Source organism: Hylaeus volcanicus, chromosome 4 (genome assembly GCF_026283585.1).
Source record: "Hylaeus volcanicus isolate JK05 chromosome 4, UHH_iyHylVolc1.0_haploid, whole genome shotgun sequence".
NCBI classification, from domain to species: Eukaryota; Metazoa; Arthropoda; class Insecta; order Hymenoptera; family Colletidae; genus Hylaeus; species Hylaeus volcanicus.
In genome coordinates this window covers 26,334,756-26,360,275 of record NC_071979.1, presented here as the reverse complement: position 1 = coordinate 26,360,275, position 25,520 = coordinate 26,334,756, and the positions used below count along the sequence as shown (strand labels likewise).

Genomic DNA, 25,520 nt, shown 5'->3' with positions numbered 1-25,520 from the left:
GCAGAGATTAATTTAAGCTACCGTCGAGATATGTTGTTAACTTATTCTACAGTTGAGAAAACGGTAAAAGGAGAAAGGACCACGGAAAAATGTCCATTATAAAATGGCTGTATTTAGGGGTAACTCGATACATCTATTACATTCCAGCAGTACACGCCATCACCGTTTTATCTTGTATTTTAATCTTACAGTACATAGCATTACACGTAACATGGTTTCATACAGCTAACACCATACATACTGCACTCTCGCCACAGTTTCCAGCACTTCCGTTTTTGTTTTTCCACCTTACGACGAAACGTGAGTGGAGCAAATCTGAGTAAGAACCTTCAATCGCAGGTACCGCAGTTAAATAACAGAATCGTCCTTTCCAAGGTACAAAGGAACGTTTTAATAAATGGTCGTAGAGTAGATCGACAGAAAAGTTAAGGAACGTGGTTAGTATTTTTTCAGATTGCCAACTGAGAGCGTTTATCTCGTTTCTCGTCTTTCGTCTCCCGATCGCTTTCGAGCGAAAATAAAACCGAATACGAAAGAAACGTAAGTTATTTTCCATTACCTTCCCGTTTCAAATATCCTTTGCTTTCTGTCGTATCGTACTGATAGCCAATTTTACCGTCATTTGTTATTTCAAAATATTCCAAGCATCGAATCACCGGAATGTAAATATCTTCGTGGATTGGGTGTATTTTTGTCTGTAATACATCTTGGCGAAAGGAACAGCAACAACAATGAAAAATTTCATGAAAACGGTAAACAGTGGCTATCAATTGTTAAACAATTATTCGCACAGAAGCGTGCACATATCTCTCCAACTTAGGTACAATTAATATTTACATCAGTAAAATCGTTAATGAACACCGCGTGAAACACATTGGTTGTATCGGATGATCACGTTTCTCGTGAGCACTCGCGATAATGATTCAAAGTTTCGTAGCAGCTATTAGACATTAAATTATGCTTAGAGAGGCAATCGTAAGAACAATGAAGAAGTAATCGAAGCGAACTTAACGTTGTCAACGACGAATATATATTTGCATCTAGAACGGATCTCGCCTGTTTGTCGCTTGAGAGCACGTTTCGTCATAACACAATAATAACTGTTTAGATATATACTCTAGAAAAATAACGTTATAAACATTCCTTACCGGTTGGGTCAATTAGACGTTACAAACGTTACTATAACTTTTTTTCTCAAGTAAAAATATAAATATTCTCGTTCATAGTGCGATATCTCTGGTGTAAACCTCGCTTGACTTAGTGTTTACGCTATATTTTTTATTTTTTTTCTCTATTACGCTTCAAAGATAATTTTTCACTCTTATTACATCTTATAACGCGTTTATTCTCGTCTCCGCGCCGTATCCGTTAGAATTATTTTGCACCCCGCGAAAAACCAAAGACCTATCGAACGGGTCTCTCCCATCGGATTGTTGTATCGGATATAGACACGTGCGTACACACGTGTTTTAATTAACAACGACTTGTACTCGCGATCGTTTTAATAAAGTAATGAAAGACGTTTTCTTATTACAATAATTACTCATGACCATCGTTCTGTTTCGGTCGCAGTTGTTAACGATATATTGTATTGCCTACTTGCGATGCTACTACGTTAGACCGCTTCACATTAGGCAAACCGAGACAAAATTTGCGACAGCGATAGCGAGTGTAAAGAGGGAAGAAGCCGTTTTGAACTGCGAAACGTGTACTCGAAAATAATCTCGGCAAATCGAGGGTATCCGCGACGATTTTACATCGTTCGGACGTCTTTGACGTGGTTACGTCGATTTGATTAGTGTTTATTTCGCCCTTTCGATTTGACCGATTTTACGAGTGTCGTCTAAACCAGGGATTCTCATCGTGTAACTCCTCAAAGGGTCAGGGGTGAAAGATGTCAGAAGTTGGGAAGTCACAGCTCGATTCGATACAGTTATTTTTACCAATGAACAGTAATCAAGGAAGGTGTGATTATCATTGTACAGTGTGTGTAAAAAGTATTCGTACATCGATCAATTTCCAAAAAAAAAAAAAAAAAAAAAACTATGTGAAGTACAAACTCTACTGTAAATGGTTCGCCATGAGAACCGTACGAATATTTATTGTTTCTATATTTCTGTCGATTTTTCGTACTTTCTTGTTAATTTCGCAAATTATATAAATCTACAGATTTCCAAGAATATGTAGAATATCATTGATTATAAAAAAAAAGAAGTTAATAAACTACAATCTGACACAAAAGTTTTTTTGGGAAATTGTTCGGTGTACGAATCCATACCACGTCGACTGTAAAATATAACTGAAATGGGCGTGAGTCAAAACACGATTGAGAAACACTAATTTAGATGGCACCCAACGAACACCAAACCTAGGAAAAGTGCAACATGACCGTGCAATTTCAGATCCGCTCGACCAAGAAGTCTTCCTCTAATCAACGTGAATCTTTCGGGCTTCAACGATGGGATCGTTGCATGTATCCGAACGCTTCGAAACGATTGATTGTTTTCCAAGTAATTAAACAATTCTATCAATTTCCATTTAATCGTTCGTGTCGTCTGACTCTGTAGTTGCATCCTGTGACCATTCCCGATCTCAATGTGAAGCGCGGATACTTTTACGCCAGCCGACGGACGCGAAACGTAGATACGTTTGATTATACTAACGAATAACCGGTTCGAGGACGCGTCCCGTCTCGAGGTTCATCTGGCGGAAGGACCTCCAGAGTCACGGGACGCCCTCGCGATTAGAACAACGTAGTTACACTTATTTAACGATTACGATTATTATACATCTAAGTTAATCAAGTTTCTCCCTCCGTATCTAGCAACGTGCGTATTGATTATTTGATTACCTCTGCATCATCCAACGCGTTTGATATCGACTAGTTTTCGGTTCCCCTGTTTTCTTGGCGCGGTCCTTGATCATTCTCGGTGCGACTCCGGTGCGAGGATCGTTCTTACAAAGCCACGAGCACGCGTTTCTCAAGTTACGATTACGGCACACGGGTTTGAAAATGTTCTGCGAGTAGAAATATTCGGTTCGCTCGGTGTTTAAGGAGGCATTCTGGTTCGCCGCTTCGAAGTGTTCATTTTCTTTCTTTTCGTGTTTTCGTTATAGTCTGCATAGTAGAACTTACCGCCTTGTAAATAAACAAAGAAATTCATATTTATACACACACATAGTTTCTTTAACGAAATTCTTCAGAATCTCTTTTCGCATATTTATGTCGACACTCTGTAATTAAACACAAAGTTCACGTTTCAATGTTTACGTATTTCCTTAAACGAAACCTTTGAAGACCCTTGTTTTCAGCGATTCAAACCAGAATACCGTCTCGAGTCACGGAAACAATTTCGCAACATGAGCGATAACGTACAAGCGCATCCGGCAACCTCGATCCAACTCACATTTGCGCATCGCTTGGCTCGTTCTATCACTGTACCAAATGACTGACGCGAATAAAACAAACGAAGAACTAACTTCCGACGTTCCGCTGAAAAAATAAACGCGACGTAAAAATAAATTCAAATCTTCCGCAAAGTTCGAACGTCGGCGTCGTTAGTCTTCCGAGCGTTTTCCTCGTCGTCTTAGTTCCGATTCAGAGATTCGCGCGACGATTAGGCGAATCAACGGTTCCCGACGCTCTCCGGGGTATCAAAAATCTTACGGAATATCGACTCTTGAGCAACCCTATCCGGGAAACAATTATGCGTGTAGAACAAGCGCCCTATGGTCGTCCTCGAACTTCGAACAGCGCGGATCGAAAGGAAGACTTGCGTACTCCTCTTAAGGGTGTCTGTGTCAGCGTTTCCCAAAATGTCATGGAACACTTCCCAATAGTAATGGAACACTTCGTGTCGCGATATATTCATGCTTGTATCCTTCCATGGTCATCTCCTTTTTAAACTTAAGTGTACGTAGACATCAGGTAATTAATGCTCGAAATATTTCAAAGTTGCACTCCATACAAGATAGTACATATATTATTGAGAGCAAACATCGATTTTAATTAATAAGAAAAGTTATATACACTCATAACAAGCGACACAAATTTCGATTGTTACGAAGGGAGAATTAATCACGCTACATCGTTGGTTTCTCGTTAATGTCATCGGTTGGAAATCAAGTATTTCGTGATCCGTTTGATAAGCAATCTGCGCCAATGTATCGATGACCGAAGAGAATGATGTTGTAAGTTAGGACGATACAAGATTAGTGTACAGATATGCAAAATCGATTTTATTCTTTCCAACAGTTGATGACGATTTTCACAGAACACCAGTGTTCCGCGGAACACAGCTTGGGAAACGCTGGTCTGTGCAATCAATTTTACGCGTAATTTGCCGTCTCGCGACGAATACAAACGTTTACGGCTCGTCGTGTCGGTACGTAGAATAATTACAATGAAATCTGCCAGCAGAGTAGGACGTTACGATACGATATACAATTTGTACGCGCGTATACGATGACGTAAATATAATATAATATAATGTAATATAATATATAGAATAGAATATAACGCGATGTCGTATGCATTTCAATGTATCATAAAATCTGTGTCGAAGAGTATTCTATAAAAATACTTTTCGGTAGGGTCGATCAACGATAATTCTCTGTCGGACAGAGCTGTCCCTTATTCGCATATCACCCTCGTGACGAAAGTCTTTGTACCGCGATGCAATCGTTTGTTACCATATATTTGGGAACAGCTCTGCGCCTTGGGGTTTAGCCCTCTCAGACGCTTTTATCGTAATAATTAATACAATTTTATTATTTCGTTACGAAAATATCGATGAACTCTTTCCTTGATAATAAAATATGTTTAACGTCAAAGTGGTGGCAGAAAAATACAAAATAAAATAAAATAAAATTTATATTTATGTCGTTCTGCATAATGAAAGTGCGTCTAATTTTCTACCAAAAATGATTCAGCTTTCAAAAGTTAAAAGCTCGTCTTTAGTTTACAGAATTACCTTTTGTCTGAAAGGGTTAACCATAGGTACTCCTTGTATTGGGAATTCGAGGAAAATGGTAAGCCCCGTCGCGGGGCAAGTATATGTATAATTGATTCGAAGGACGTGCACTGCGATCGGAGTCCCCGCGAATCCGCGTGATCTATAACAATGAGATAGGTACCTATTACAAGCGCGCGTGACAAGTGTGCGTTTAGTGTCGCGTTGCGAACTGAGATGCATCCGCTGGACTGTTCGCATGGTTGGTGTCCCACGCGAGTCCGATTAATGCGTTTGTTCGATGCGACGGAACTGCGGGGTCTCCGATTCTGTGCGCGATACCTTTGGGAAAGATATATACAGGTATTGACGATATCTTGTACTTGTGTTCTAACGTTTGTCGATAATTATCATACCGATAAAATTCTCTCCTTTGAAACGATAAACGTCGAACGAAAAGACTGATGGGGGGTGCAATGAAATTTTCGTGCACGTCGTAAATCCAACTGAATCGGGCCTGTTCGTCGCAATCTTTCAAGAAACGTGTTTTATACAGAGTGACGTAGTACAACGAACGGAAACGTTTGATCGTTAGCTGAAAGAATATCGATACTTGCGGGGTAACGTTGCACAGTGGAGTATTTCATTCGAAGGTTTGACAAGAATTATTTGATCGGTTTCATCGAAACGAAATGTGTTCAGAAACGATTGTTTCGTATGATTATAGCAGTTGTTCTTTCGAGATAGTACCTTGTTGTACCATTTATAATAAATTCGTTACAATAAGTTTCGTTTCGAATAAAGCGTGCTATACTGATTTTGGCCATATTTTTTAAACACTCCATTGTGCATTGCAATGAAAAGTGCAATAACTCGGTGAGGCAAAAAGCAGACGGACAGACTTTATGGAAAGAATAGTTGACGTTGTCTAAGCTAAACAGCACCTTTCTCCGTGATTCCTGCGTCATAAAATTCCTTGTTTCTTTGATCATCCTCTTATACCTTCCTGACAATTTGTCTACAATCTATCTCGTCGGACACACGTGGCAAAACGTAGGCCATCTCCCGAGGTAAATCTCGATTAGCTTCCATTAATAAAATCGTTAAAGATATTGTCTTCGGGACGTTATACATTACTATTTTGCGTCGACTTAATCGAGCTCATTTTATGTTTTCAGCTGTCGAAGCGTCTTGTGTGAGTGGGTTTGCTTGAACGTTCGCGCGGTTTCATCGATATCCTCTCCATTTTTTTTTTTTTTTAATAATTACACAGCCCAGCGGCTTGTTTTTTTAATTACGTTGCGCTACGGCTTTGCGTCACGCCGATGTCAGACGGTGGTAAGTGAGTTTTATATGGGTTTCGTTGGTGTGATTTTAATTCAAGAAAATTTACCGAAAACGTTCCAACATTCAGACGTTCCAGAATTCGACAGTTATTGATTGGTTATTTATTTTTTAATTGTCCAGTGGGGGATTACTGTAGCTTTTACTTGTTCCTCAGGAGTTAAGGGGAGAAATAGGTTTAGGGTCAAAGAAAAGAAGGGTTGCAAGGTCAAAACGAAGGATATCAGGAAGAAAAATGATTGCTATATAAAAAATATATATGACAAGTTTGTGAAAATAATTATCGAAAGAATTACATGAAGCAGAATCAATCGAATAGAATATTTAAGATGTTAAGCGCCTTCTCTGATCCTGAACGATACTCGAAATGACAACAAGTTCTTGTGCTACTTTTTCTGAGGTTATCACTTGACCGTGAGTCAGGGGCGCGAGGCAGCCGAGAAGTACGATCGCAATGTTAGGTAAGTACGTTGATTCTTCCGAGGTACCTTCACCGATGTTTCATGATTCGCTCGCGAAAATTCCATGTCGTATCTTACCTAGCGGTCGAGCCGCGAACAACGCAATGTAATTTATATCCGTGTCTCCTAACTAAAGAACAGAATTATTGTCTATCTCTATACGTACGTGTGCGCGTGTTTACGTGTGTCTGCTTGTGGGTACGTGTATGTGTGTTTGTTTGTGAACGTGTGTACATGTCTGTGAAATCACCGCTTCGTGTGACCAACATTACCAACGATAACAATAATGATATTCGCGTGCCATCCGTCGACGCTCCTCATTAAGGACGAATTGAAACCCCTCTAACGCCCTTGACTCTTTGCAGCAGGCTGACTAGCTACGATGATCAATCGAGACCAACATCGACATACACGTTTTTAGCTCATCTTGTTCGTTTTCATTTTTAACGCCAATTTACCGTTTGAGATCCTTGATTTATGCCGCGAAAGGTCTCGACAAAACGATAATTCGAACCTTCTACTGCAAAGAGTCAACAGCTCGTTTTATTGTTTTGTATACTCCGCTTCTTCTTCCCTATCGCCTGAATATTAATTCGCTATTGCACACTCGCTTCTCCTTCCGCGCTTCGACCAGCCAGCTAGTTTACTCTTTCTCTCTCGCACTCTTTCACACCTCTGTGTCTCTCATTCACTCTCACAGTTTCTCTCTCTTTCTCTCTCGCGTTCTCTCTCTTTCTGACACTAATACTTGTTGTTCTTGTTGTTGCATATTTTTTTTTTTTTAAAACCATAAAAATATCAATGCCAGTATACCACCGACGTACGTCGCTAACGTGTATATGTTTATATAATATATGTTCGTATGTATGTATGTATAAGTATATACTAAATATATATATATATATATATTTAAATATATATATATATGTATATATGTATATATGAATATCCATAATAACGTTACCTCAAGTATCTTCGGTAGTAACACCATGTATAGGTATATATAATAGGTATGTGTATAATGCATCATTTATTTACGTGTGTACGTACTTCCTCTATGGGCTAATTAACTACCCTCTATCGCGACCTACGGCTGTGGCTTCTCTTATCTTAAGGACCTAAGGGTGCACGACGTAGTACGGTTGGCCTGTGGGTGGGATCGAATGTCGAGGTTCTCAGGTGGACGGTGTTCGGTGTTTTCGGGAGAGCTGACATACGCGAGGACCTATGCTCGCGTCGGGACTACGTTACGGGACAAATCAACTGGCCGTTCAAGATCAGTCATCTGATGACCAGTCGCAACGGGATCTACCTCTGTGCAGAGATGGGCAAAATTTGTTGTCGGTATATTTATCAGCTAGATTATTGGAACATTTAATTTATCAGAGGTGATTACTCAGGTGGACAGTTGTATTCCTATATAAAAATGATTTAAACTTAAGTACCGACGAACATAATAAAATTCTGAAGCTGGGTATAGCAAATTTCTAACGTCAGGGAGAAGATAAAAATGACAAAATATAAAGATTTTCATAATTTCTTCATGATCTGGACTAGAATTTGAAGTGACGTGAATTCACGCGAGTGAATTTGATATCTAAACAAGAATTTTACCAATTTCCGCCAGCGGAATGGACGCCTGAGTGGCCTTGAATGGTCAGTCGATTTCGCCGTGGCTACAAACGACAAGGGCGGTACACAGTCACGAGATTCGCGGCTCTATCGTCCGAGCGTTGAAAAGTATCGGGTAAAAAATAACGGTTTGGAAACTAAAAATCACCGGAAAAATCAGCTACTGGCTGCTGTTGTACGTTTAAGGAAAAACCGCTACTGTGTTGCTTTGATTTTTGCTTTCCGGCGTGTGATCTGGCACGCCGCCACAACATGCGCCTAAAAACTCTGCCACGAGTATATCATCGTTAGAACTAATCTACTTGCCAACGACATTCATCTAAATTTGAAGACAGATCGTTATAGAGCTATCTCGCGTCGAGTCCCGCAGCCAGAATGTTAATGACACAATGCCGGGAGGATTCGTCCCGCTTTGCAGGTGAATTCTACGAAATTGGAGGAACAATACCGATCGATCGGCGGGAGTGAAATGGACGACGAGTGTCTCGATCGTCTCACCGCGGATCTAAATACACGTAAACATACCTTTCCCATCCAAATGTACACGCACAAGATGTCTAGTACAAAGTGTTACGAGTTGTTCTTTTATAAGTTGACCCTTTGCACTCGGATGCCTCCTAAAAGACACGTTTCCAAAGTTGGACTCTTTTATGTAATGCGATTCCAGTTCGCAGATTTTCCAACGAGACGGCGCAGAGTGCAAAGAGTTGCTAAAGATATCGACTTCATTTTTTCTATAGTTAAATATTACAGGGTGAATCCAAGTTTTCTACTGTGGCCGTTTAACTATAACGAAATGAAGTCGATATATTCGTTAGTTTCTACGAAAATTGTAATACATTATACGGGACATCTCGTACAGTAAACTCCTGTATAACACAAATTGCTACAACGCGAATTTCTACAATGATTAAAGATAATGCGATGGCTTTTTTTATATATATAACGAGATTCTTGTCCAATGCGCTGTATTCGTGTTATATGAGGGAAATTCTCGCATAACACGATCTTCTGTAACGCCATTTCATGTAACGCGCAACGTATCAGGGTGAACCAAAAATATTATTCGATTTCTCTTTCTTTTACGATCATTTTCGACGAATGTTTGAACGTGATAAAAGTATCTCAGTAGCTGTTCAACTACCCTTATCGAAATTCGGTTGCGTGAATTGTGAAGCTATACTCCCAATAATGACGTAGAAGAATAGAAATTTTAATGTTTGCTACAATTTTTTTTAAATTGATCAAATACAGAAAAGAGCAATTCGAGAGCTCCAGAATTATATATATTTATGCATTTATACACATCTTCGTACATTTCCTCGTATTTTTACTTGCCACGAATGCACATTCTCGAGGTACCCATATATTACAAACTTAAATATTTTTGTTACGTTCAAGCATCCGTGGAAGATAACGAAGGAAGAAAAATTGGATAAAACATTCGGTTCGCCCTCGTATCAATCGCATCGTACGGAAGTCCACCGTATATAGCGACAACGTATCACGCGCGTACGTCGCGGAACTTTCTAACTCGCGAACGCGGCGTAGCTGTCGCTTTTCCAACTCGATGTCGCGCCGATACTGTTTCGCGACCCTAAAATAGATTTTAGGCCATCGATGGCGATGCGCGAGACGGTCATATGTCAGAAGTATCGCGCAAAATGATACCGGCGAGAGGTGACGAAGGATTGGTTAGTTCCTAACAATATTAATAACGACGTTGTATAGCATCAATAGAGAGTATAGGTAGGTAGGTATGTAGGTAAACGCTAAACAAAGCTCAGTTGATTGTTTCGGGAGCGAGCACCTCACTCGTTTCTCTCACGTACAGTGTCGTTTCTCATTCGCTAGCTTATAGTTGTAAAATTAATTCGAAGGAGCGAGGTGTACATGCGTGTATGCGTGTTGCAACTGCGGAAGTCGCTTTCCATCGTCTTCGCGATGTTCCCCGTTACTTCATGGACGTCCTGTCGAGTCGTCCGTCGCCCCACCACTCGAGACACGATTTCTAGTCTTTCGGATACCGATCATCCTCCCCCCCCCCTTCCCCCCCTCGCCCCGCCCCCAGTCAGGGTCCAACGAGTCTGCATGCGAAAAGCTCGTCGCTAAACCGTTATCGTCGCTTTTCTGATCGAACGTTCCGAGGGTTCGGCTAGATTTGTGCATTTTTCTCGTGATTTTCCGCCACGATTCCTCGAGGGTTTCTTGGACGGCGGGGAACGAATGGTCGATCGCCATATAGCTTCCTGGAGGAACTCACGTACTCGATTTTACCGTCGACGAAGACTTCCGGCAGCTTCGTAGCTTCGTGTCCAATCCACGGCCACCGAACTAATTCTTCGACGTCAGGATTGTCACGAATTCTACGACACAAACATTAGTTTATTTTCCTACGTTTTCATCGTTCGATGTTTCGTCCTTTATCAATTATTTATACAGCATCTGGTCACTGGATCGGAACCACTTCAAGTTTTTAACGCTTTTTCACGCGGTTAATTAAATTGAAAATAACTTGGTGGTAACTTGAGCGATCGAAAAGGACAATTCGTTGACGATGTAGAAAATGAATATTTATATCGAGAGGAGCGAGAGCCATTAACGAATGTAGCTGGAGCAACTTACAACAGCGAACTTTTTGACTCTACGTCTACACCGCGAAAAAACCGAGCTTTCTCTTTTTACAGAGCCTGATACTTGAACTAAAAACTGAACTGTTTGCGCGCTCATTTTTCACCTACTCATCTCGAACATCGTACAAGCATAGTTTCGGAGTGGAAAAGTGTTGCAAGTACTCCCACTCGACGATACAGAGTTTTTGAAGGACTTTGGGGAGAGAAAGAGTTTGAGAAATGGACGAAAGAGAATTTAAAGAAGAAGCGGTAGGTGTTTCTAAGGATGCTACATGTAAAATTTGTCTGGAATTGTTTAAAAAAAAAAAATAAATTACCTTCATAGTTCACCATTCCATCGCCATCCAAATCTGCTTCCTTGATCATGTCGTCGACTTCTTCCTCCGATAATTTCTCACCGAGGTTCGTCATCACGTGTCGCAATTCTTTCGATGAGATCAGGCCGTCATTGTTCTTGTCGAATACTCTGAGAATCAGGAGTGTTAATATCCAGTGAGTGCTCCCATCATTACATGAATTATGATGTATCATACAAGTATGAATCGAAAACCGATTCTAGTGTTAACATATTACAGTTTCGCGAAGTTACGTTTAAAATTGGTCTGTCTACGAGTCGTTTAAAAACCCGTTACAAAAATAAAAGAATTTCTACCTGAATGCTTCGCGCAGCTCGTCTTCTCCATCGGCGCCCTTCATCTTCTTCGACATCATTTGCAGGAACTCGTTGAATTCAATGGTACCGTTCCCATCTTGATCCACCTCGTTCACCATATCTCGTAATTCCGTCTCTGAAATAGTAACCGATCGGTCACGTGATCCCAAAAGCTCGCCACGTCGCCGCAAGATACGAGCTTAATGCTCGTCCCCGGACACGAAAATTAAGAATCACTGGTTCTAACGACCTGTCATTTTCCTCTTTCCAACTACCACGTGTAAACGCGCGTATACTTGTCGTCGTTTCATGGAAGACATTTAATTTCCCTTCTCCGCCCCCCCCCCCCCCCGCCCCGGGGAGGAACGAATAGAAAGACTCGTCGCGCAGTTAATTACCAACGTTTGCACGTGCGCCTAGTCGTAACAGTTTCTAGCACAGAATCGGTCCAAAGTTAATTTTCCCCCAAGCCCTTGTCACAGCCTACTTTCGTGGATTCCGCCGTTTAACTCTCGCCACGTCTTAGAAAACCTTCGAACTGCCATCCGGGGATATTAATTTAGCGGGAATCGCGCTCTCAGAAGTTTGCGTTTCGTCTCTAAACTTCTTAAACGCATCGACGTTTGGAAACTGGCAATTCAATGGGGCAGGCTATTACACAGCAGGTAAAAATGGGCACATTTCGAAAATTTGTTCAATAGAATTGAACGGATCGATCGAAAATCTATAAACAGGAATTTATCGAGCTTCTAATGAGTTATAAAAAAAATAATTTCGTCGCGATCATTCTTAATAAGACGAAGGGGTCGTCCACGGCCGGAAGACCTGACCTATAGAATTTTTCTCAGCAAGCTTTAATTTTCTTGTCGATGACGTAAGAGAGAGTATACGCGACAAACCGTCCTATATAAATCGGTACTCGAGCTTCACGAGTGATTCTCTGGTATTCGTGACTAATAGACAATTCAGCAGCCGGAATAAAGGCTTAGATTACCGTTATACTTTTTGGCTCCACGTGGGTCAGCTTTCGTCAGCTCGTGGCTGCTGGCCAGATCGTGTCTGCCTTGGTACACGCGTTCGGAGTACTCCCGTTTCTCAAATGATTTAAGGTAACGCCACAAAGTACCGAGGTGAAACTTTGACATTTATCAAATCCCAGTTTTGAGTTCACACGAATATCAACCGTGTACTTAACTATGATGTCTAAGCAACACTAAGCAAAGTTGAAAAATTACCGGCATTATCGTTTGATGCGAATGTCCTTATTTGTGCACACGAAGAAAGACCAGTTTCTCTTGAAAACTACGCTATTAGGATTTTTTTCTACTTTTTTCCATGCTAATTTTAGTCCGAGAAAAAAAATAATTCAGGTCTGAAAGGGTTAAACGCTGATAGCGAACCAGGCTGCTATTGGGAGCTATCGGTTTAATTTGCTCACAGCCGACCCTGATCTGAAAATACTGGGACACGGGCATCAAAGGCTCCGACAAGAGTTTCGCCTCTGTTAAACTACTCTGTGGTGACACTTACCCGACGGCCTCTGTCCCAATGATCGCATGACCACGCCGAGTTCTGCCATCGTGATGGTGCCATCTTCGTCCTTGTCGAAGAGCATGAACGCTTCCTTGAATTCTGAAATGGCAAATCGTCTGCTGTTGCATGTTCCCTTTATTAATCAAATTATTCCTTAAAAGTACGATTATTTGTTACTGCAGCGCAAGTTATTTATGAATCAATCCAGTATATTCCGTTTTAGCTCGTATAGCATACTCAGCGATACGATATCATTGCCCTAGCCGATGCATCGTACTTCGTTCGATAAATTGAAATTTATTAAAATAAATTGCACACGACCGTTACGTTTCTGCGTGATTTTTTTCCAATTGAAACAAGCGTCTCGATTCTTATTTAGATGGCTCGGAATACATTAGGAATTTCATTTGGGCCGTTCGATCGTATCGTTTATGAACACCCGGTCGATGCATTAATGTGCATAAACGAGCGTGCAATTTCACTTTCAGCGGTATCCCTGTTGGGGGCAATCGGCGATCTCTGGTCGCGTGCCATCGCGAATATGTTGCGAGGTTTTAAAAGCTCCCGGACGCTTAAGAGGCGCTCGTGAACACGGGGACAACGTACGCGGTCACGACAGCCCCGAAACGCAATCTTTTATGCAACGGATTTCAGCGCATTTAGAATGTTATTACGCAAAGCTACTCTCGCAGATTGAGTAGTCTTTTTCTTGATCCACGTGGCTACTTAAATAAATTATGGGTCGGGTTTAAGAAAATGGGGGACACCGAACGAGCTGATTTTTTTTTATCATAGATACCCTTGGGGAAAGGGGAGGGAGTTAAGGGCGAAGATGACCACCACTGTATTCGGTAGCTCAAGGGCTACATATGATAAAATTTGGCCCGATCGGAGGGTACCCCATTTTCTTAAACTCAACCGAATTTTGTTGATAGTATAATCGAATCGAAGTTATAGCGTGTCCTATTCTATTGACGCGGACTGTACAGTTATTAAAAAATCACTGAGCGCAACTTACCTGCCACTTGATCCTCCGTGAGCCCATACTCGGACTGAAAAAAAACAGAGAAAAGACACGGGATGAGTTAAACTGTGAATGCGTTAACGTCAAATTATCGAATGTTTTTAGGCACGTATCACTGATTACCAGGTGAACTCGTAGTTCGTTGGATTGGTTAATTGAAAACTTCGTCGACCAAACGCGATAGATAGCAGCAGTACGCCGCGCCGATAGAAATACCTCGGTTTGCGTTTCGACTAAATGGGTACCGAACTCTGGGAGTGCTTCGACGGGAAAGGGTTAATATACACCAGCGGTTATCGCCAGCGCGCACCGCGACCTGTTTGCAGAACGGTGCCAATTCCGGCCGAAATTTCATTAATTTGATCAAGTTAACGGTGGATAATTTTCTCTCCGGTAATTACCAGCCGGTTCGATTGATTTTTCTTTTTTTACTGTTGAACGCGCTCGTCGAACAGGGGAATCCCCGCGAGCGAATAAACCAGAGATCGGTGCGCGCGAGAATTCAAGGAACGCGTGGCACGTCGGCGGTTAAGTTAAATAACAGGACCCGCTGTGCTTTCCAACGAGCATTTAATCAAACAGACGCAACCACGTACGCGCGAAATTTCCACGATTCACGGTCCCAGTCGTTGCTTGCAAATTGTTCGACCCGCCATTATTCCCGACGCCCCGGCTTATCCCCATCCTACACGTGGCCACCCTCGGCATTGTTAAATCAGCATTAATAGACGACGGATTAGGGGACACATGCCGTTAATGGGATTACAGGAACATTGACTTATCAGCAGCCCCGCGAAACCGCTGTTGGAATGGCGACTTATTAATATTCCAGTGTAGCAATTTTGCCGCGCTATCGGATGCAACGCGACAGAGTCGCACGAAGGAAAATCGAAAGACCGATAGACGCGTGGGCAACGAAAATTCGAGACGCCACCGCTGCGTGGCGAACATAACCGCCTAACGAAGACATCCGAGTAACCAATTCCCTAGCGTTGTCGTTAACGCGACCGTCGTAGAAATAGTTTCTTAGATGCGCGTATGTACCGATGTGGCTTCACCATAAGCGCACCGTGTTAGTTAAGTCGGGTCGTGACTCAGATGTCGGGTGATCTATGGCTACAGCCGCATCGACGGTGTTGCAATTTGTACAGAAATAAACCATCCATTCGCGAATAGCATTGCATTCTGCGTGACAAAGTTAATAGAAATTCGAGCTGAAATATCAACGCGAACTCCGCGTAAGCAATCGTTATCCCAAAAGAGAATTGTATCTTAAAATAGTTACATGTACGGTGTATAAGATTATTCTCTTGTTAAATATTATTTATTACGTGGCTCTTTTGGCACTTCCGCTTTATAATTGTGTATAATAATGTATTAACGCTAAACCTACCGACGTTACGTGTAATGGCAAAATAAAATCATGTGGCGTTTCGCATTATTTTGAACCTTGATCCAGAAATCTCGTTCATTGGTTAAATGTCGTCTATCCCGTGCTCCAGAAACGTTTAGAGACGAGTCAGTCCAGGAATGACTTTCACGGATACGTTCTTGGATAACTCCCGGGTGTAATCGTAAGCACTGTGGGAAAGGAACACGAGTCTGTCGGATCTGTCTTAGTCGGAAGCTCTTGGTTCGATGCTTCGAAACTCCTTGGAAGTAGACAGAGACGACGTTCAACTGGGTCACGTCCTTTTCCATCGCTTCTGCGGGAGGATCGCGTAAACTCGTGAAAAGTCAGCCAGGCTTCGCAAATGTACGTGTCCGCGCTGCATTTATACATTTATCCGATCCCTTTGAAATCGGGCTTGCGAATTCAAAGCAGCTTAATGCGGAAGTAATATATGGTAGGCATTACAGTTCAAAAGTGCCAGCTAACAATTTGAATTCCGACTGCTTGTCAAATTTGTCTGCGTTCGAACGCTTCGGTGGGTCGAACGTTCAAGATGAGCGACGGAATTCTCGACAAGGGACTGCAGAATTTTGTTTTTCATTTGCGAATTTTACTGTCAGAGAAGTCGCGATGGACACTCGAGCAACGTCATCTGCCACGTTCAATTGTTTAAATCGGATATATTCCATGCTACTTGTTTGATAAAAAAAAAATCTCACAACCGTTGCTTTACTCTTCCAATACCCTTTCCACTTTAAAATACATCACCTGGTGCCAGGAGAATAATTTGAAAAATTTATACCAATGCTAACATAACAACACATGTACGAGCAGTTTCGTAATATGATATGCAAAGAGAAAACGCACTTCCAACATCGTACTACGAAACACAAATCACGGAGTCAGCGTAGCTATTCTGAATCCTCTGGTTCGTTTCCTACTCACACTAATTTGTCTGATCTGACAGTCTATGGTGCTGGTGAGCCTCCGCAGCTTCCCATACGCCGACGTGTACTTCTTCTCCGCGTCTGTCATGTCGCGCGCACTTTTCTCGACTAATTAACCACACGTCCGCGCGTCACCTTTCAAATTAACATTTGCCCCGCGGCAATGGGTCGAGCCTCGCGTCGTTACCCCTTTTTTAATTTCACCTGGAGCTTTCAGTCTAAAATCCAGCAAAGGCTTCCTCGGCCCCGCGCGAAGCAGTTCTCCGATCCTCGCGCGCGAAACTGCCTCGCCACGCGTCAAACGAGCCAGCGCGACAACAGGACTGAACATAAATAACGTTTATGAACCAGCCAACATCACCGTTTGTTGGCGGTGGTGGCATGTCCGAGGCGTCTCGAGTTCATTCTCTGATTCTCCCTCTCTCGAAAGATTGGTCGCGCGCATACCAAGCAGGCGACAGTTCTCGCGGCTGTCAACCGTCGCTCAGGACGGACCAGCGGCCGATCATCTTCCGTTTTGGCGAATACGTCCTGGGAAAGTCAAAGACCCCACCTCGGTACCTGTCGCCCGTTTCCGACGAATTAGGAAAGACCCACTCGCGACCGACTGCGCATTATTCGAGCGAAGATAAAAGCACGCGCGGGCTATTCGCGCAACCTTCGGCTGTTTTTAACTTGTCAGCGGTCCCCGACGATTGGCTGTGGCGATCTCCACTTTATTTACTTCTCCCTTCGCCCCTTTCCTCTCGCATTTTGCGTGTTTAATGGCATGTCTCTCGTGTCGATGGCTCGGTCTGCCAAATGGCAAGCGTTACGGGACGATTTTTATTGAAAAATCCGACCGTGTACCGTCGCGACTAGCGAGCATCTTGCACGATACACCTGGCGGTAACCGTTTCCGACTGCTGGTGACTATGCTTTGGAGAATTCTTGAAATTATTTAGTCGATGCCCACGCCCAAACACATTTTCATTTTTTCGTTTTATGTGCCAAAGTGTCCTCTGGTCGTTTCATTCGAGGGAAAGATATTTTCGACCGCAGACGGAAAATTCTCAAGTGTTCTCAAATAGAATATGTCAAAACATACTGTTTGTTTACTTGCTCACTTGGTGTACAAGATAAAGGAATGTGTGCATACAGTTAATCCCATAAATATAGTACCTTCTATGTTTATGAAGAAGTTTGACTGAATTAAATAACAGTTTTGGTATTACCAAATGCATGATATATATTTATATATACATCAACATATTTATTGGATCGATTGAATATTTATGGGACTGACTGTATATTGTTAGTCTGTCTGGTATTCGACGAGCTACATCTGCGAGCAATAATAATATATTTTCTCGAATAGAAATAAAACGATTCTAATGGATCAAATAAATTTCGTATAGTACTAAGGTTTTGAACAATATTATTAAATTTAAATACGTATAAATCTTCAAATGTAATTACAAAATTCCGTGAAGCAAACAGCGGAGAAATTTCGGGTTCTAAAAAAAAAGGTGTACAGTTTACCAGACATCGCCTTGAGCATGATCTTTGGAACGCGAGACGTCCGGCACGTCGACGCTCTGAATCAAGCTTGTCGCGCATGATTTAGGCGGGCATCGACTGCGATTACGAGGACCCACCGTAAATATGTTAGTCAGGCTAACTTTGGCCGATCTTATTATTGCATCAATCTTTCTTTAGGATGCGTCGTACGCCAACGAGATTCGAGACTCTTGAACTGCGATCGTTGTCTCGCGCTTGTTGTGCCCTGGCAAACTACACGACAGGAAATTCGATCGAATGTAAGTACTTTGTTGTGTCAAAGCAGCGATTAAAATAGTACGACATCGTGCTTGTTAGTTAGAATGTTTTCAACATGTTAGGTAATTTACAAACGCAGACACGACGCTTGTCGGAATCCATAATGAAGAGTATTTCTGTATATTTCTAATAGATTTAGGTACTTCTGAAAGCATAGTGAAGGCAGAATCAGAGAAATCGAAAATATTTTATAAGTGCGTTCACAGTTTAATTAAAATATTTACAACGTTGATTAGATTGATTAGGTGACGAGGTCCTATTATTTTTCTCAGCGTGTGACTAAACGTGTAAGAGACAGGCTTGTTAAAACTATTTCAGGAGCACCGCATCGAAAGATCACGGCCGTCCTGACCCACTCCGTCGCACGTGTCTCCTGTGAATTACTTAAAATGCATTCGCGCAGGACCAGCTATTTTTAAAAGTCTTTGGTCTCGATACAAATATCGGCGCCACGCGTCGAGAAACACGACACACGGGGGACAATTCAGATAATGGATGGCTGGTTCTACGATCCGATTGTACGTTGGGTCGGTGAATTAACCTTTGCTTACGACATTCGCGGAAGTTAAGCGATTCTTTACCAATTGAATCCGTTTACGGTAAGTATTCAATCGCATGTAATGTCGAGCACGCGAGGATACTGTGTCGTTGCACTGCGTTTGTTGAAGGAAACAGACCTCACACACACGAGCAGTGCTCATGAATTTAGTTAGAAAAATGGGACATTGAATTTCAAATATAAAAGTACGTTGCTTAAATCTGAAATGGTATTACACACAGTATTTGAGTTACAAATCGTCTCCGTTTCCGTTTTCAAACACGTGCTACCATCTAATGGGAACGAGCGGTCTAGGTTGACCGCGTCTGATCATGAGCGTCTGCTTCTACTGCGGTCGGTCTGGTCGGCATTCGCAGTACTCACTGCTCGTTCTACACGAAATCGATCGTTCTTCCACTGGATGTCGAAATTTTTTATCGGAATGAAGAAACGATTCGAATGTCATACGCGTAACAATTATTTTTTTTTAATTCTATCACACGGACTGTAATGTCTTTTAATCTTCAATGAAATGCGATTTTCATTTTTTTGCTCTGCGGGTAACGAATAATTTCTCGTCTCAATAATAAAATCAATTTTCGCCAGCTAAACAAGTATAGAAATGATTCCTCGTTGAAATAGTCACCGGAGCAACTACCTAATATTTAAAAGAAAACTACAACTTTTTAACGCTGTAGCGTAAGCGACGATAAAAAATGACGTTACTCACCAGATTGATGGTAACGATGAGGTCGTATTGCTGCCTCTGGCCCTTCTTCTTGTTCTTTCCAGTTTTTACGGAAGCTGCTTTCGGCGTGACCTTCACCTGTCCTTTCTGAGCAGTTGGTTTCTGAGCCGGTTTCGCTGCGCTTTTTCCACCAGGAGGAACCTTCTGTCCAGGCGTCAACGGCGCCTTTTGACCCGTGGAGCCCTTCTGGTTCACGTGGCCGACTCCGTCCGCTGGTTTGTTGCGAGCCTATCGCCGGAAATAAAAGACCACTGGTTAGACTCGTCGGGTAATCGATAATCGAAGACACTTTCACCGGAAAATATCGACGGTTCGTTTCCCGCGCGAACCAACGAACGGAACTTGGGGGATAATCGAGGCGATCTGCGCTCCCGATGGAACTTCCTTTTTAATCGTGCGACGATTAAAGGAACGACGACGAATACCGAAGGGGTTCGGTTGCGCTTTGGAGAATACCTCCTCCGTCCCTCGCGTTGCCAGCAACGCTCCACGGTTTAACGAGGTTTCAATTGCGCGATCAAATAATTTCTTTCCCGACTTTGCTTTTAATCGCTCGAACGTGCGAAACGGTCTTCGATCAGCTTCAAAACGGACTACGATCGAGCACTATGCAACTGGGTCATTCCGTCTGAATGGCGACTGAATCGATCACTTCCTGCGATCCGTAATTCAGGTATGGTGTATTTCATGTAAATTAGGGTTTAAGTCACAGATGGTTCGGAATTTGTTTGGGAAGTAGAAGACGTAGAGTTTTGTGATTTTTACGAAGGAGAATGAATTTGCCTTACAAATGAATTTTTCTGTTCAAGATAATGAATTGTATCAAATTACCATTTTTATATGTTTAGTTCAATTTGAAATTTCCCTTCCATCTTTAATTGCTTCATATGGGATCGTCTTCGTTTTTGCTTGTAAAATGGTAAATCCAAGCAACAGCAGCGCGTTTCTGGAAGCTTTCTCTACAAAATATGATTCTTTTTAGGGTGAGCATTATTTCGTTACCAACGTAACGAGCTGTCGCAAGTTGAGGGGTGCGGACGCAGTTAAAGGATTTCAGAGAGTTATTGGAGTTGGAATTTCAGAGAGTAGCGACTCGAGAAACGTTCTCAAAGAAGATCGTTAGTGGTTGCGTTTCCTCGTGGGAAATGTTCGCCTGGATTTACGAGCTCAAGCACCAGCCAGACAAAGCGAGCACCAGGAATTGCAAAAATATCGTTGTTTACCGATCCCGCATTGTGTATTCCCAAAAGCAAAACTGGGGCATCGCCGATTACGGATCTCTTTGGTTCCCCCGCAAAGTTATCTCCGATATCCTGTGCCTCCCTCGCCTATCTCGCCTATGTACAAAGCTACGATTTAATCGCGCTTATGCCTAAATCGCAGCTTAGCTTTTGTATATTTATCTCGAATTCAAGGTTCATTTCTAAAAGGTTTTTAAATGGAGCTTTGGGAACTTGTTTTTTAATAGAACACAAATGTTATGAGAATTTTTAAACGAAGATACATACGATTATAATTAAACGTGAATATGTTTGTTAAATTACTTTAATATTCGTACGATTATAGATAGTGTTCCTAAGAAAAACGATAAAATATATTCACTAGCAAGATGATAGACGTAAATATGCCTAACCAGTCAGTAGAATATACCCATGCTATACCAGACAGTTGCTTACTAAGCAGTAGAATGTGCCCATCGACAACCAGACACCGGAATATTGAGAACACTACAGAAAAGTACACTCGATTACAATCGAACACGAAGTTGACATACTTGTAACAATTACATTCACATTTATCCCGATTTCAGAATTATGCCCAACATGTTCGATGCTTCAATTGTCGTTTATTTTTATAACATATTTAAAGGATAATTCTCTTTTCAATCTATCGTACTAATAGCCTTTATAACGAAATGAACCTTCCCGAAGATGAAACGTGTACGAGTGCATTACGTGGAAATGATGAAGAGATTAATTTCACGAACTCCGCTATCTCGTTGTCGTCCGAACCGTACACGAGTCGCACACAGGCGCACACAATTGGAGACACGCTAATCGCTCCAGTTCTCTGTTCCGCGTTTTGCAATTAGTCATTTCTCGGATCGAGCTTGCCCGTGGCCCGCGACGAGCTTTAATCGAGGAAAGGTTTTCCAATATGTTGGACCGATGGGAACGCCCGGCGGTTCGCTAACGAGAAACGAGCCATAGAGAAAAATGAAGCTGCCTTCGACGACGGGGACAACGAGGGCCCGCCCTTCACGAGCCTCTGGTCGGCACACAAAAATTCGTTTTTCCCGGCGAGATAAAAAATCTGACGTCGCGGGTGGAACAATACCCTTAATCACGAGTAGGGGATCCGAGCGAGCGTTGTGTCAACATTACTCGGGATGGGATGCACCGTCCGCCATTGTCCACGGGTCTCTGCTAATGACACAACGCGGAACGATGCACGGTAATTTCCCGTAGATTTTAGTCGTCCGTCGCCGAGACCATTGTTTCATTCTTTTCACCGTTTCGTTACCGGAATATCAATCGTTCAACTCCGTCATCAACGCGAAAACCTTTATGACGCTACTAGTAGATCCCCCCCGCGTTTCGTCCTAATAATTACGATGCAATCGACTGCAAATTATTCGAAGTCTCTAACTATATTTATTTAAATATTCTTATACGTTGAGGTAGCTTATATACAAAATATATATTCCCGTGTTCCGTGGCATAGAGAGGCTATTTTTTTTAGAATTTGAATTGTAATGTCGTCTAAAAGAATACAAAAATAAGTACAGAAATTTATTTAGCAGACAAGTACTGGCACACCTCGCGTACGAAATGAAATAACTCTTTTGAAATTGCACAAAAATTGATCAGATGGATTTTAAATTTGTCTGATTATTTTCAATCAGGATTTGTCGATTACCCAATAATCGGCTCTGCCAGCTAAATAATAATCTCCATAGCAACGACGAATCGACCGTGTCTATCGCGACAATTCACGCGACGTAAAAGTAAAACAAAGCCTTTGGGATAATCGACGGGTGAACGGGTGGGTTCCAATTGAAAATCTTTAGGGTCGTCGCAAAGGGGAGGAGCCGATCGATGCGGTTCGAGATTGTAAATCGAATATCGCCGTTATCGCGGCATGAACCGATGGGAGGAAGTCCGCGAACCGGGGCAGACAATCTCGTTGATTCAGATCTCTGGAAACGAGTCCGACTCCAATGGCGTCCAAGACCATCCATAGGGGATAAATCGAGTTAGTCGATGCAAACTGTCGGTCAAACTGGAGTCCCCTGTCGGGCCTGCCAGGAAGAACCTTGATATCCATGACGGGACGCCTAGATGACGCTTTCAACGATCCCCGTATTAACCCTTGGCTGTCCAAGTGTCCAACGCGTTGACGGACTGACGAGTCTGACCATTTTTCACAAGGAATTTATTTATTTTAAATAGTGAAGATTTAGTTGGTACGTTTACTTTCTCGGTTCGTATCGGCTAACAAAGATTTGAATCATGATTTACAAAAATAAAGTTGCTAGATCGTGTAATAAATTACTTATTTGAAAGGGAGATCAGTAAGTAAAATTGAACAGCATACGGGAAGCCTTTATTATAATAGCCTGTAGTTCGTTATTAAAATCCAAAATATCGAAGCTTCTTTTGGAAATCCGATTAATTCACTTTGCTGGCCTACGCACGCTCTGAGCTCATCAACGACCTATCGAGATCAGGAAAGCAGCTTCTAGGTGATCGTTGGCGGCCGATAGAGATCGAAGGGAACGATGGCGTACGTGGAAGTTCGTCGACCGTACGCCCAATTACGCGGCAAGGTAGACCACGGTTTAAATATAGCCCGACTCAAGAGGTACACAATTGGTATTGGACGTTCTAAATATAACGCGAGTTTATTCAAATAATAATTCAACGGCGAGGCATGGACCGCGTGGGTGGAACTGACGAGATAATTATAGACGTTTGCTGTCTACCGCGTTCTCACGAAAAGCGCTATACATCACCGGAACACGCGGCGTGGAAAAATCATAGCAAGAGCTGCACTTTGCTCCCGTTTTCACGGCATCGAGGTGGGACAACAAAAGTTTTCCGCCACGCTACGTCGCGCCAGGTTGCGTCGTTACGCAACGACGACCGCCAGATGCTGCATAGAAACGAGAGGATTTTTAGTAGAATTTTAATCACCGTCTGACAATAGGATGTCGCGAATCCTCTCAGGAGGAGCATTTCCAAAGCTTTCGCATCCTTTTACAAGTCCTTCGCACATTGAAACACGGAAAACAGAGGAAAAAATGAAAACTGAAGTCGTTCGTGGTACATCAATAATTCGGTATTAATTATTTTTTCATTAATTATACTGTTTCAGAGGCATTACTTTATAATTTGTAGACGAAAGTATGACTTGGGTGTCGTAAAGAGAAAGTTCGTTTTTTAAATAATGATTAAAAGATATGCCTGAATTAATTCAGAATAATTGTCTTACATTATAGTTTTATTCTTCAAAATTATAATGAAATTACGTATAAGACGTCTTGTTTGTCAATTTACTTTCCATATTTTCCACCGATTTTGAGAATCGTCTCTTATTGCCAAATCATGAACTGATTATACGAGCATAAAAATTTATTAACCCATAAACGACGCGTGCGTCCCTGTACGGGCGCGTAAAATGTATCCGCTCATAACTGAGCGTTTCCATATGGAAACGTTTACTTTGGAAGAAGCTTATATTTGTCATATTGAACGTAGCGGTATGATATTTTGGAGAGATGGTTTTAGAAACATGTTCAACAGGATACGTAGACCGCAATGAATACTATAACCTTTAAAACTTCGTACTGAAAGAAATAACAATATAAAATTGTTTTGTGAAAATAATAAATGTCCGATTTAACTGAACAAATAAATGATAAAATTCTTCAATATTGGGTCCAAAATATGCGACCTATCTAGAAAGGGTTAATTATCATCGTTACGTAAATTGAACGCCCTCGTAAGTACGAGGCTCGGGCCAAATGGTTCAGCTGGCCCCTCCGCTATAGGACTTGAGTTATAGCCTTTCGGATTTCCATTTTCTCACGAAGAGGCTCCCGCACATAATAACTTCGATCGGGCGGATAATTCCTCGCAACGATAACTCTGGAAACTCGATGGAAGCCGAGGATATTAAATTTCTCGGGCGACCAGTAAAAAGAATCGGCAATATATTTTGCTCGGAGCGGCGCGGCGGTGGTGGTTGAATGGAAAGCAGTAGTATCATAGTCTGGAATGTTTTGAAATAGCACGATCCCCACTTCATTCCTCTACCGCTGCCGTCGCTGTTCCAAGCCGCCTCCTATGACCGTCCGTCCACGTTGCACAGAAAGTTTATTGCTTTTCTCCTCAAAGTTTTTGGAGAACGTCATATATACATAGGGAAAATAGGAATATACATTCCAGAATCATGAAAAATTTTCAGAAAAAAATGTATCGAGAAACTTGCGATTTAGTTGCCTTCAATTTATTCGAAACAATAGACGAATGTCGCATTTATTTAAACTTCGGTACTTCGTCCTTTTATTCGTCTTTTTTTAATATTTCCAAAAATCGTAACTCAAAGTAATGGTTATAGATTCTGAGATTTGATTACCTACTTATAGGACAGAATTGTCAGTAAGTCGTTTATAGTCCGTCAACAATTCTATATTAATTATTTGTTTAACTATCGTTTCGTTTTACAAGCATTACATTAAATATTGCAACTGAAAATATATCTAGGTATCGTAAAAAGAAAATTCGTTTTTAAAACAATTATTATTATAGGATACTCCAAGTCATTCATAATGGTAATGTCA

The 25,520-nt window shown here is 41.9% G+C and overlaps 1 protein-coding gene and 2 long non-coding RNA genes across 9 annotated transcripts in view; 2 read left to right on the top strand and 1 right to left on the bottom strand.

Annotated features, from left to right (window-relative positions):
- LOC128875839 (uncharacterized) lies at positions 1-19,645 on the top strand. The gene is made up of 3 exons (XR_008456894.1): positions 1-5,315; positions 18,270-18,370; positions 18,708-19,645. It is a non-coding gene; the product is annotated as an uncharacterized LOC128875839 (long non-coding RNA).
- LOC128875835 (neo-calmodulin-like) overlaps positions 10,450-25,520 on the bottom strand; it is an 89,247-nt gene continuing 74,176 nt past the window's right edge. For 3 of the 7 annotated variants that reach the window (XM_054121753.1, XM_054121751.1, XM_054121752.1), the window contains 5 exons: positions 19,658-19,903; positions 14,226-14,259; positions 13,205-13,306; positions 11,675-11,810; positions 10,768-11,488 (listed from right to left, as the gene is read on the bottom strand). In XM_054121753.1, the coding sequence (XP_053977728.1) occupies positions 11,131-11,488; positions 11,675-11,810; positions 13,205-13,306; positions 14,226-14,259; positions 19,658-19,903 (876 nt within the window). In that variant the 3' untranslated portion in view covers positions 10,768-11,130. The other 4 variants (XM_054121755.1, XM_054121754.1, XM_054121757.1 and 1 more) reach the window with 3 other exon arrangements.
- Positions 19,765-21,618, top strand: LOC128875838 (uncharacterized). The gene is made up of 2 exons (XR_008456893.1): positions 19,765-20,348; positions 20,658-21,618. It is a non-coding gene; the product is annotated as an uncharacterized LOC128875838 (long non-coding RNA).